The sequence below is a fragment of the Mustela lutreola genome, chromosome 12 (genome assembly GCF_030435805.1).
Source record: "Mustela lutreola isolate mMusLut2 chromosome 12, mMusLut2.pri, whole genome shotgun sequence".
Classification (NCBI taxonomy): Eukaryota; Metazoa; Chordata; class Mammalia; order Carnivora; family Mustelidae; genus Mustela; species Mustela lutreola.
The window spans coordinates 32,207,561-32,220,777 of NC_081301.1; the positions used below are offsets into that span (position 1 = coordinate 32,207,561).

The 13,217-nt window shown below is 53.6% G+C and overlaps 1 protein-coding gene across 1 annotated transcript in view; it reads left to right on the plus strand.

Annotated features, from left to right (window-relative positions):
* The first annotated feature begins 5,347 nt into the window (after window positions 1-5,347).
* GABBR2 (gamma-aminobutyric acid type B receptor subunit 2) overlaps window positions 5,348-13,217 on the plus strand; it is a 338,485-nt gene continuing 330,615 nt past the window's right edge. The window contains exon 1 of the mRNA XM_059142785.1: window positions 5,348-5,779. Within this exon, the coding sequence (XP_058998768.1) occupies window positions 5,459-5,779 (321 nt within the window). The 5' untranslated portion in view covers window positions 5,348-5,458. The remainder of the gene's footprint in view (window positions 5,780-13,217) is intronic.

A 13,217-nucleotide genomic window follows, 5' to 3' on the forward strand; every position in this document is an offset into this window, starting at 1 on the left:
AGGGAACACACATGGCCCCCGGCGGCAGATTGGTGTCCAGAGTGAAGGCAACAGGAAGGCTGACTTGGGTGCCGCCTAAGAAATCATGCATGAAACCCCCATCAACCAAATAACGGAGTGGAAGCCTCTGGAGGCACCGATCTTACCATTTTCAGTGGTATCATTACTACTATTATTATTAGTCAAGAGCTTATGAGAAAGACTATTATTATTAGTCGAGTTAATGAGAGCTCGGTACTGTGGTGAGTGTGGTAAGCATATATATTTGCATTATTTTACTTCCCAAGGGAGTTAACGATGGGAAAAGTGCTTGGAACAGCGCCTGGGCCTTGTGAGTACTGGAAATACACTAGCTATAGTAATTATTCGATCCTCACAATGAACTTGCTATGAAAGAGGAATTATTTATTCCCACTTGACAGGTAAGGAAACTGAAGATTTAGGAGGGGAAGTGACTTCCCCAGAACTGAGTCACTAATGACTCGTGAGCCAGACTTTGAGCCCGGGACGTCCTGCTTCCTAAGGTTTGGTGAGTGGTTGGACCAGACATTTTGCTGCCTGTCTGAGGTTCTTTTCCTAAACCGTGCCCCTTTGTAAAGCATCTTCTTGTTTGTAAAACCTGGAAATGAGAGGGGTTTTGGTGCCCTTGCCAATCTGTGTCCTTCTGGAGACTACTTGGGTTTAAGCTAAATTTCCTGCCTGTGTCTGCCCAGGGCTTGTCCTGCCGACATGGAGCATGGTGACTCTCCCATCCTCCTACTGTTCTCAAACCGACAAAGTGCAGGGGTGGAAGGAAAGGATCCGGGCTCTTCTGGTCTACCCCAGGCCCAGCCCTGACTCCTGGAGGGCTCAGTCATAGACTCTCTCCAGGCCAGAGGCTCTCCCCCGATAACTCAGGAGGAGGGCCAGCTTCTTCTCTCCTGTGGCGAGGCATCCTGGTCAAGTCATTTCACATTTTTCTGGTGTCAATCCTAAGGAGAATTCTTTACTTCTTCAAGGCTCCTCTGTCACATAAGGGTATCTTCCAGGAAAGGCATGTGGAGCAGAGAAATATGCAGGAGTTTGGGGTCAGACAGACGGCATTTGGGCCCCGTCACTGTCACTGCCAAGTATCATTAGGCATGTTAGTTAATCCATCTGGACTTCAGTCTTGTAATTTGCAAAACTGGGATCCTAACACCTATTTTTCAGGCAGTTGTGAAGATTAAGATGATGCATACCAAGGTGTCTGGCATAGAGTAGGTAGGTGTTTAATAAATGGTAGCTATTATTATTACTCGAACTGTGTCACCAGACCACATTGATGCCTGAAACCCAATTTTATGGTTTAAAAAACATGCCTTGTGAAAAGGGAAAAGAACTTAGATTCATTCAGCTAATCTTTTTTGAAGCCGTCATTCATAACTTATCCACTAAAAAAGAAGACAAACTGAAAACAAACAATGTCCTTAAAAAAACAGCTGAGCTGCTTGGTTGAAAAAAACATTTCAATGTAAACAGGAATAAGAAATACATGGGGGAATGAGGAGGAATACATGGGAAATATCTGTAAGATTGCTGATGGGTTTTTAAAATTTGGAAGGTTGTGTGTGTGTGTGTTTAGAAAAAAGTCAAAGAAGACCTCCTTATTGTTGGAGTAAGAACAGAGGCAGACATGGAAGGCAGGTCAGACTGGGAACAGGGTATTGGAAACTGAGCCAGTTCCTGGGAGGAGACAGCTGTAGGAGAACAGAGCCCAGCCTCCGGCACCAGGGTAGTGAGGGGTGTCCAGCCCAGCCTGGAAAAAGGACAGATAGAAGGGGGGGAGGTGGCTGGTTAGTCTCTCAGTGCTGGGATCCTACTCAAAGGCAAGCCAGATGGATCACGGAGCCCCAGAAATCCTCAGAAGGGGACTGGGCATCATCTTTCAAAACAGCCCCAACCTCTAAGCCAGGGTCTGGAGACTGGCTTCTGGTTCTTATGTGCAAGGAGAGGGTATGGGAGAAAGGCTTGCTAAGGAGGCAGGATTTAGAGAAGATGAGAATTGAAGCCATAGAGACCTGGACCGACATGCATGTTTTATTGTTTTCTATGTGTGTGACCCTGAGCACGATGCTTTCTTAAGTCTCTGCTATGTCCCTTGTAAGGCAGACGAGCCTATAAATCAGTGTTTACCATGGTCCCGGGACTTGGCATCTGCTGATGCATATTATTCCCATTAATAACGAGAAGAACAGTTATTCATCTGGCCACTTCTCATCACCTCCTCTGTTTGCACCCTGGTTCCTGCCGCCTTACGCGGCTTATCATAACAGCCTCCTCCTGGCTGGTTTCCCTGCTTCCCCCTTTTTCCACCTTCCCTCCCTTTCCAACAATTCTTCATTTGGCAGCCAGCAATTCTGTTCCAATACGTCAGATCGTGTCACTGCTCCACTCAATACCCTCCAGTGGTTCTCCACTTTGTCAGGTGCAATCGGTCCTACTTGATCCCATCTCCCTTTGACCTTGGGGACTACCACTTTTCCCCTTGTTCACTTTGCCCCAGCCACACCGGCTTCCTGACTGTTCCTTGAACATGCCAGGCACACTCCAGTCTCAGAGCCTCTGCCCTTGTGGTTCCTCCACCTGGAACATGATCTGCATGTCTTGCTCGCTCACTCCTTTAGGTCTTTGCTGAAAAATCACCTCTGTGTGTCCTTCTGTGACCCCGCCCATTTCAAATTGCAGCCCACCCTATCAGAGTCAACCCTCTTTCCTGCTTTATTTGTTTTCCATAGTGCTTTTCATGAGCTGTCATACTAAGCTATCTTCTTCTTACTATTTCTGTTTATTGTTTCTCTTTCTCTCCACTAGAATGTAAATTTTATGAGAGCAGGAATTTCAGTTTGGCTTGTTTATTCGTGCCTCCTCAGCTCCTAGGACACTGCCCAGCACACAGCAGATGCTGCAAAACATTTGTTGAAGGAATGAATGATTATATTAAAGCAAGAGGCTGGACCCCAGCTATAGGGGAATATGGACTCGAGGCTGGTGACCGAGGCAGGAACTCAGACCTAGGAAGCATGCCAGGAATCCAGTTATCCAAACTGGAACACAGGCCACGGTAGGATCTGGAAACCAGAGGGATGCCCAGGCATCAGAAATGGGCATGAGATAAGAGCCTGGCCTGGATCCAGGCTGATGGAGAGTGAAGCTGGTGCTCCTCGGGTCAGGGTTGGTCCCAGGTCACATGTCTTGGGGCCACGTCACCCCATAAGTGAAGACAGAGGAGCTGAAAGGCAAGGCCTTCAACAACTTAGTAAATACCAATCAAAGTTATCCCAGCTTTCAACTTATTCCCAGATGTAGGTGTCAGCGGATACTCCATATTGGCACAGCTTACAAGGAAAGCACAAATGACTAAGGGAAAAAAAAGGGAAAAAAAGTGAAAATGCTCACTGAGAAACCTGAACTGAGAAGTGGAGGAAGGGCCGACGCCAGAAGCCAATGGCTAGAGGACAGCTGTCATGTCCAGTGAACACCAGCTGAGAGAGATTACCTTGTCCTCTGGACGTTTTTTGGTCTTGTTCATGGAGATGCTCAGGGGAGCTCTGTCCAGGCAAACCCTTTGGCTAAGCGAAGCTCAGGGGTGGTGTGTGCAGAAGCCTGGAAAGAAGAGTTGGGACAGGGAGAACTTGGCCTGGGTTCCCCAGAGCTGTCCAAGGTACTCTCCAGGACTGGGCACAACCTCCCCTCTCTGTCCTCACACCTCCTGATTAACCAGCCTGGGATTCAGGGCTGCGCCTACCTCAGTCCAGAAGAGCAAGTGTGTGTATATCATCTGGCCCAACTCCTTCACCACATACCTGCAGGAACTGATGTTCAGAACAACTGAAAGTCAGGGCAGTGCCCCTGCCATATGAGGGTTTTTTCCCCATCCTGGCTCCCACTGCCCTCTGTATGGAGCTCCTGCTTGCTCTGGGTTCCAGTCCTACCCTGGTAGTTCTGTGTTCTTGGACAAGCTGTGGAAGCTCTCTGAGCCTCAGTGTATTCACCTGTAAATCGAGGATGATAAACACAGCATTTCCTTCACTGGGCTGTTGTGAGGATTATGTGATAAAAAAGGTAGTAAATGTTCAGTGAAGGTTTAACTTCCAACCTTGTTGCAAGGTCGTGGATATGGCCCACAATGATTGACTCAAGCACAAGGATGTTTTCTCATTTGATGTCCTACTGTCTCCCCTAGTTAATCACTCCTTGGGATTTTATATCTTAATGACCTAGAAATTCTATTCTTCAAGCATGGAGGGACTAGGTCAGATCACAGGACTGCTTTGCCTAAGGTTAGCTAGTGTAGCCTCTGCTACCCTGCCAAGCGAGAGCCAAGTCAAGGGAAGCAGGGATCTGCTCTGGGTAGTACTCCCACCCAGAGGGAAAATTCTAGGGCGGAGCCCTCTGGGAGTGGGGACGCGGGGAGGTCAAATACCCGGAGGGGGCCCAAGGTGAGGACCCTAGTTTCTTCTGAGGTTGGCAGAGGACGGCTTCTCAGTCCGGTGGGGAAATTAGGGGCTCTCAGTCCATGCCCTAAGCTCTGGACACCCCAGCACCAAAGGATGCGAGAACGCAGGCGGCATCTTCTGCCGCCCCTTCGGGCTCGGTTAGGGCCTGCCCAGACACCCGCACAGAACAGAAGAGCATAGGTTGCAGGTGCCTCTAGGACGCCTCGGTGTCGAGCTCGCAGCTAAGACCTTCTCAGCCAGACCTCCGGGTAGCAGTCCCAAACCACCTTGCAGGAAGCGCTCGGTGGAGCGGCGGCGGCCACGGCGTGTGCCAGCACGCAGTCCTCGTTCCCTCAGCCCCTGTCCCCGGGCGCTCAGGTCCCCGGCGGTCGGCGGACAGCGACAGCCCGCTCCGCGGAGGGCCGGGGGCGCGTGTGTGCGTGTGCTGGGAAGGCGGCCCTCCCCGCGGCCGCCCCTGCGCCAGCGCCTCCCCCTCCCCCGGCGCGCACGGCCGTCCCCGTCCCCGTCCCCGGAGGCGGCCCGAACCGCCGCCGAGCAGCCTCGCCTTCGCCTCCCGCGTTTCCTGCCGCCCGCCTTCCCCCGGCCGGGCTCCAGGGACTTCCGCGGAGCAGCTCCCGGCGGGAGAGCGGCTCAGAGCGCGCACGGGGGCGGACGGAGGCGGCCTGGTTCGGGGTGGCAGCGCCGGAGAGAGGCGCGCGCGAAGACGCCGGCCCCCCTCTCGGCGTTCGCTCTCTCGCTCCCCGCCTCCCGCACTCCGCTCGCTCCCACCCCTTCCCGGCGTGATTGATCCGTCACGGGCGCCGCCGCTGCCGCCGCCGCTGCGGCCGTTCTGAGCCGAGCCGGAGCCGGAGCCCGAGCCGGAGCCGGGGCCGGGGCCGGCGCCATTGCGCGGGCGCCGCGGGGAGAGCTTGGCGCGGGGCGGCGGGCCGGGCCAGGCCATGCGGGCCGAGTGAGCCGGCGCCCGCAGCCCGCGGCGCGGCATGGCTTCCCCGCGGAGCTCCGGGCAGCCCGGGCCGCCGCCGCCGCCGCCGCCGCCGCCCGCGCGCCTGCTGCTGCTCCTACTGCTGCCGCTACTGCTGCCACTGGCGCCCGGGGCCTGGGGCTGGGCGCGAGGTGCCCCCCGGCCGCCGCCCAGCAGCCCGCCGCTCTCCATCATGGGCCTCATGCCGCTCACCAAGGAGGTGGCCAAGGGCAGCATCGGGCGCGGCGTGCTCCCCGCCGTGGAACTGGCCATCGAGCAGATCCGCAACGAGTCGCTCCTGCGCCCCTACTTCCTCGACCTGCGGCTCTACGACACCGAGGTGAGTGTCCAGCCGCTCGCGCCGTCGGGGCTGTTGGGGGGGGGGCGGTGGGTGAGGGAGTGCCGAACCGAGGGAAGCTTCGACCCTTGGGCAGAGCCCTGACTGAGCCGCCTGTGCCTGCCGAGGGCACCGCCGCCTGGTGCTTAGTGCTCAGTGCTCAAGCCGGGGTCCCTCTAGGCTTGGCTGGCACAGCTGGTACCAAGATTTGCTGAGCATCTCCCTCTGGGATTGTGTGTGTGTGTGTGTGTGTGTGTGTGTGTGTGTGTGTGTGTTGGGGGGTGGGGGACAGAAGACCGGTTTCCTTTGACCAGAGAAGGAGTGCAGAAGATGGGGACTGGACCCTCTAAAAGGCCTGCAGTGGTTGCCCCTGCCCAGGTCCCGCCGGTGGGGCTGTGGACTGCCGGGTGGGAGAAACAGGCGCAGTGACTGCAAACTGGGCCACCCGGGGCTAGAAGGGCCATGGCCTGCTCGCGGGCCCCCAGGAGAGCCCGTCCGCGCTTTGAGGTCCGGAAGGCTCCGGGACCCGAGGGGCCCGAGCGCGCAGGAGGGCTGGGCGCGTGGTGCGCGCAGGCGGCTCGGAACCCGCACGGCGCGGGCCGCCGGCTCTAAAAGGCTGCTGCCTGAATATGCCCGGCGCTGCCTGCAGCCGGAGCGATTTTATGGGGAAGATTCCCCCTCGGTTTAGTTGCTCAGAGAGTGCCCCGAGCAGGTCCCGCTGTGGACGCGCGGGGGTGTCCGGCAGCGCCGCTGCTGTTCGCCCTGCGGCTGCAGGCGCAGTTTCTCCGGGCGCAGACTTGGAAGCACGGACTTGGAGCGCAGCAGCGGGCCGGCCCTCTTGGCCTCCTTCTCCGAGGGGAGCCGTGGAGCCCAGACCTTCGCCTCCCAAGCCCCCTCCTCACTCCCGCAGCGTGGGTTCTGGCTGAAGCCCCAGCGCGGACCTGCAACGCCTGCACGGCTGCTGGAGGGGGTCTGGAGGAGTGATCGCCGGCCGCGCGAGGTCGGGTTTGCGAGTTTTTCCGGACTGAGGGAGCCCCTCGGCTCCTGCCGCGGTGTCTGAGACGCGGCCTGAAGGGGGCAGTGATTTCCTGTGCAGTGCGCTCTGTTGGCGCCTTCAACACCGCGCCAAGCCGGGCCGCGCGCCGGGCTTGACCCCGGCTTCCCGGAGCTCCCCGGGAGCTTCTGCTCCGGCCCAGGTGCCTCTCCTCCCACCCTTCGGAGGGGAGGTCCGCGCTGCCCGTGAAGCCCGGGCTCCGCTTCCTTCTCTGCCTAACCCTTTTTTTGTGTGTCCCCTGAGAAAGAGCAGAAATCTGGATAGCATCTTTATTCCCCGCCTCCCCCTTCACTGATGAACCAGCCTGCTCTGCGCTGTAAATAAAAGGTGAAGGAACGGGTGGCAGTTGGTGGCAGTGCGCACAGGCTGCTGGAAGCTGAGAGCCTTCCTACCCCCCCTCCCCCCGGGAGGATGCAAGCTGGGGGGCTGAGCAGAGCTAACCCGGGTGTGGAATTATTTCTGAATGACATTCTCATCGCCCTCATCTTTGCGCGAACATTTCAAGTTTTCCGGGGGACTTGTCTGGCACGCAGGAATGCACAGCGCCCCTCAGTTCTGACCTAGGCTTGTCCCCTTGGCGCTGGTTCCCCGTTGCCTCCATACATACTCTTTGGGAAGGGACAGGAAAGAGCCCGTTCTTTGGAGACAGAAACATTTGTAGCCAGGGCAGCCCTGCTTGCATCATCACCAAATGTCAGCTGCACAAGGTTTTCATCACCAGTTTATTCCCTTCAGAAAGCTTCCCTGAAAGAGATTTCACATGAGATTGTTTGTGGCAATGCAGGGATGGGTGCTTGGCTTCAGGGTGTGGGTTGAAGCTTTTACATGTATTTTTTCAAGTGTGTCTCGACTTTCTGAGTGAGAGGGCCCAAAGGCGAGAGGATAAGGCTCCCAGCTGGAAGGAATCAGCTGAAAGCAGCGTGGGAAGGAGGGCACAGGGCAATCGCAGGCTCACGCAAACAGAGAAGCGTCTCCAACTGTGCGAGGGGCACAGAGCACAGGCTTTGGGGTGGGTCGGACCTGGATTCTAGTCAGACGCCAGTTACCTTCCCCTTGGGTGACCTTGAGTGGGGTCATTGGATCTGTCTCAGCCTAGATTCTTGCATCTGGAAAAGTGGGGTTGTCGCATGTGCTCGGTCAGCTGGTGATGTGACGCTCCGGGGGATAAGGGCCGTGAGCTGGCAGCCCAGCAGCCAGGGCTCCCTCCGACATGCTGGAAGCACCCACGAAATGTTTCCTGCCTCCCTGCCTTCGTTTTCCTCTGGCGTGGTCCATAAGTAAGACATTGCAGTGTTAGGTGTGATGAAATAGTCATGGCTAAACACAGAGGCTGCTTATTTTGTTTTTCTCACTTCTGAAGTCTCGTGAAGGGTCAGTGAAGTTATCAAGAAAAAAATAATTCTGACTTATGAGCAAGTACGTATGTTACTTCTTGCCGTGGGCTGTCATATCTGAGAGAACGTGCAGGTGGTATAATACTTCATTTTTTTCAAGTGGCCCATGTCCATCGGAGAGGTGCTTTCTTGCTGAGCCGAAGTAAAGGAGTGCTCCGTTTGTGGGTCATGGCCGCAAAATCCACAGTGATCTGAAGGGTCGTTGGGGCCTGTGTTAGAGTGTCTGGGGCCTGTTATAATCAGACGGGTCTTTGCAGAGTGTGTGTACTCCCTAATCCCTTCCCCAGCCCTGTCACTAGACTTGAACACAAGACTGACATGGTGAGTGGATTTTGGCTGGCTTTGCTGCCTTTTGCTGCCACTCAATGACCAGAGGCTGTGAACAGCCAGGAGGGACCTGGGTCCCCTTAGTCTTCAAAGAGATGGAAATTTACCAAGTAATGGGTTAATCTGATCACTGGGAGAGCCTCTCTCAATAAAAGACCCTCCTGCCTGAATTTCTTTAGGTTGACCCACAATAACAATAGACTGTTCAAAGCCCCATTCAGTGCCTTGTGTTCCTAAAAATGAAACATCCTACCCAAGCTTCTGCGAGTGAAGACCTCTTTTCCCTGCTGTAGATAAAATCCGTATCCCAAAGTAGAGCTGAGTATATATAAAACACCAGTGAGACAACTGAACATACAAATTTAAAAAAAGCATCAGAAACCATATAGAAGCATGGACGTTACTACACCAAGAACCTGGGTTATTGCAGTTTTGTGTATTACATTTTAGCTCTGAGCTTCCTGGCAGTCAAGGTAAAAAGGTGAAAATGGTGGGTTACATTACTTACACGTTTGATTAAAAGATTCTGAAGGACGACGTCTTTTTAAAAAAGTTTCGCAGGAGATTCAGAATGTCGTTCACATGTCGTTTCTCATTCTTCAGTTATCAGATTAATAAAATTAAATAATAACCAAGGGATGAGTTAAGAAATAGTGTTTTCTACTTTGATTAAAGGAATGTTCATTTTAGAAAAAAGGAAAATTAGAAGCCTGAAGAAAAATAATAATGGCTCGTAATCCACCTGTACAAAGACAATTACACCTAACAATTACCAGTATTTCATTCTAGTTGCTAGTTTTTACTATTTTAGGTACTTGAGATCTCACTCTTTGTGCCCTTTTATATTTTGTTTCATTAATTTAACGTTGTATTGGGGGTACTTCCCCATGTCCTCAATTGCAAAGATGATTTCGAGTGGCTGCATACTATTCTATCCTACTATCCTATACTGTTTATGGTGTACCATAAATATTAATTCATTCCCCTACTGTCGGATGTATATGTTTTCCCACTTTTTACTAGTTTAAATTATTATGTGATAAACTTAGGGAAAGTTCAGGGGGCCAAGGGAGCACATTCTAGGTGTGCACCTGTTAGGTTAGGAAGGTTAGCCTGCTGCAGGGATCCAGCTTGGAAAATCCAGGGGCAGCCTAGCGGTGGGGGAGTGTGTCCTTCCCTGGAGCAGCTTTGCCAAATATCTGTTCTCTCATTCACGGTGGGTGCTTTAGAAAGAGCCCAGGCAACTGGTGGAGGGAGGCTGAGTTTTTCAAGGGTGTATGAGTCCAGTTCAGCAGGCACTAATTGAGCACCTACTACAGTCACTGGTGCGGTAGAAGGGAACAAAACCCAGTCTTGGGCTCGAGGAGGAGCTGGTGCGTAGGGGAGAACAGGGCTCTAGTGCACAGTGGCCATTTTCAAGGTTAGCTAGAAAGGGACTGTGGGGATGACTGCACAGTTCTATGAACATCCCAAAACTGTAAACTCATATACTTCAAAAGAATGAACGTTATGATGTATGAATGTATTTCAATACAGCTGTTCTTAGAAATAAAAAGGTAGAAAATGAGCCCTTTCAAATCAGACTACCTCTTCTCTGTGGTTCCAGCCCCACTACCCAGCATGGTACCTGGCCCCCAGGAGCTGTATTGCTTAGGACTCCTTGAAAGTGATAGAAACGCCACTTTAACTGGTTCATGTGACTGAAAAGTCCTGGAGTAGGCTGTCTTCAGGCATGGCTGAATCCAGGGACTGAAATGCAATCTTAAAAAATGTCTCTCTCTCTCTCTACATCTCTTGGCTCTGGTTTTCTCTGTTTGGCTTCACTCTCAGGCAGGCCCTACCCATGTGGTGGCACAGATGGCCCCTACCAGCTACAAATTTACACACTTCCAGTTTAGAAACTCCAGTAAGAAGAGTGTTCCTTTCCCAAATGTTTCAGCCAAAGTCCCAAACTCAGCTCTCATTGGCTTGAATAGGGTCATGTGTCCATCCCCGAGCCAATCCCATGACCCTGATGGTCTGGGACATCAGCCAGCTTTTCGTGGAGGGAGAGGGCAGGGAGGTCAGCCCTGCCCAACCGCATGAGCAGGGAGTGAAGGGAGGTGATTCCTCGAAGGATGTCCAAGGCTGTTGAAGGTGTAGATGCCAGGGGTATCTGATTGTAGATGTCCACAAAGACAGGCACTGGGAAATGCTACGTTCAAGAAAGAGACCAGGCATGCTAAGGGCTTTGAGAGAAAGGGAAGATCATATCTAGGTCAAGAGAGGCCTCCTGGAGAAGTGGAAATCAAGATGGGCTGGAAAGGGCCAATGTCATGTTGACATAGAGAAGCAGGGACTCAGGGAAGGGGGTGTTGGATCCCAGGAAGGAGCCCCAAGATCAAAGAAGGGAGGGAGAAACAGTGTGAGGTGTTTGGGGAGCATTGACTTGTTATGCTTTCCCCCAAGTGTAGGGACTGTGGAGGGGTAGGGAGCCTGTTGCTGGGTGTGGAAGGCCTCGAATCACATGTTGAGAAAGTTGGACTTTATTCTGGAACTAGGAGGAGCCGTGTGTAGGTGGTGGTTTTGAACATGGATGTAATATGATCAGGGCCTGGTGGGAAGGCAGAGCCTAGATGGTAGACAGATGAGCTGGAGACTGAGAAGCCAGGAAGCTTCTCCAGCCATTGAAGGGTGAGATGCTGAACTTGAACCGAGGTGGACAGGCAGTGAGAGGGTGTGGGGGAGAACAGGCAGCACTGAGACCTGCCGGGGCGAGAGGGACAACAGGGAGGGACCCATGGGTAGGAGTTCTGGCAGGCAGGAGTCACTGAGTCCAGGCACTGCGCTGCAGGGGCATGAGGAGGGAGCAGCCCAGCAGGGGTGAGGCTAGGCACAGAATGGCAGACTTCCTTTCAGACCCTTCAGCTCTGCAGGGACCTCATACCTGTTGGATGAGCTCTTCGATACCTCAGGAGCCCTGGGTTTGTATCTCTGTTGGGTACCACTTCCCTGCTTGGTGACCCGGGTCCAGGCACTTTGCCTCCCTTTTGTCATCTATAAAATGGGGCTCACAGATGCGACCACCCTGGTAAGGTAGTCAGGTCACTGCTTGGTACCCTGCGAGTGCCCAGTAAATACCCGCTTCTTGGTTGTCACCATTGCCATCATTCCTGTGCCGTATGGGGACAATTATGCTGACCTCACAGGGCCGCCAGGAAGAATGGGTATTTTGGATGTGGAACCTCACGACATGATGTAACGTAAGGCAGCATTATCTGTCGTGCCGTGTGCCGACGCCGCGCTGCCGAGTGGGGAGCTGGAGGAAGGGGTTTCGAGCAGCCCATCTTCCCCTCTGTCGTGTATCCAGGCATGTACTCTTTCTCCCCACGCCAAGCTCTAGCTCCGTGAGGGCAGGTCATCAGTGAGCGTCTGCTGAAAGGCACTGTGAGTGAGTAAATTCCAATCTCCTTTCTGAATTAGCCTCCCACCGAATGAAGAGTTTGGCCCAATCATCTCTACCCCGCCATGAGCACGGGACTCAGGTGACCCCATCTATCAGGATTAAGTGGACTGTCAGGCTGTAGCTGCCTCCTGCCTATTCCCACCCAGAGCAACCCCATGCTTCTCCCATGGGAGGGCAGTGCCCTTGGCCATGCCAGCCCCCAACCAATTCCCCAGACCCAGCCAGCCACCCATGGGGGGCGGTGGGTGGAACACCCATGCTATGGCCTGTTTGGCCCTTGGTATTGGGCTAAAAGTTCAACTTGTTAAGTTTATCTTTGACAAGGGCTTCTTCCTGTGTTTGGCCTACCCTCCCCCAGGCACAGAGTACCATCAGCTTCCAGCGGGGAAGTAAGCAAGCTGGAAGGGCAGGACAGCCGTGAAAATAGAGGTGCTGAACAGATACGTGTGGGACACACGTCTTTTGTCAGTCAGGGTGAACTAGGTCCTGCTGCTTTAACAAACAAAACCTGAAATCTCTGTTGCCTACATAATACAATTTCTCTGTCGCTTACCCAAATTCCAGAGTGTGTTAGAAATGCTCCTGAGGGGCTCACCTCCAAGTGGGAACACAAGGAGCCGGGCAGATTTGGGGTGTGACTCTCCCATCTTGTGACTTCGAGGAGATGGGGGTAGGGAGGGATTCGTGGGGAAGGCATCCTGGATTTTTAACCATCTTTACTTGGAAGTGACACAGGCATTGTTTCTACTCTTATTCCGTTGACCAGAAATAGTCACCGGTCAAGCCAGCTTCAAGGGAGGGTAGGCAGTGTCAAGGAGCAGGTGGGTGCCATGCAGACTTGTCGTTCTGGGTCCTTCAGGAAGTAGACGCCAAGACGGATTTAGAAGCAGAAGAGCTCTTGGAGGGGGCGGGGTGGGGATGCCTGTGGAAGACAGAAGAGGAGGTGGGGAGACGCTTGGCCCATGACACCAGGCTGATAGTGGGAACGGAGGGCGAAGGAGAGATGGGTAGGAAGAGGCTCAGCAAGTCTGGGCCTGTCAGTGGGCTGCTCTGGGGCAAAGTCTGCCCATAGAGGGCTCCCACATTGGACCGAGTCCCTGCCCAGCTTGGTCACCGACCGCAGGCTGCCTGGAGATTGTGTCCTTAGTGGAGTTAAATATGGTGACAGAGTTGAAGCTGCAGCAAAAGCCATCAGCTGTAGGTTCTGCCTGCAGAGGAGAT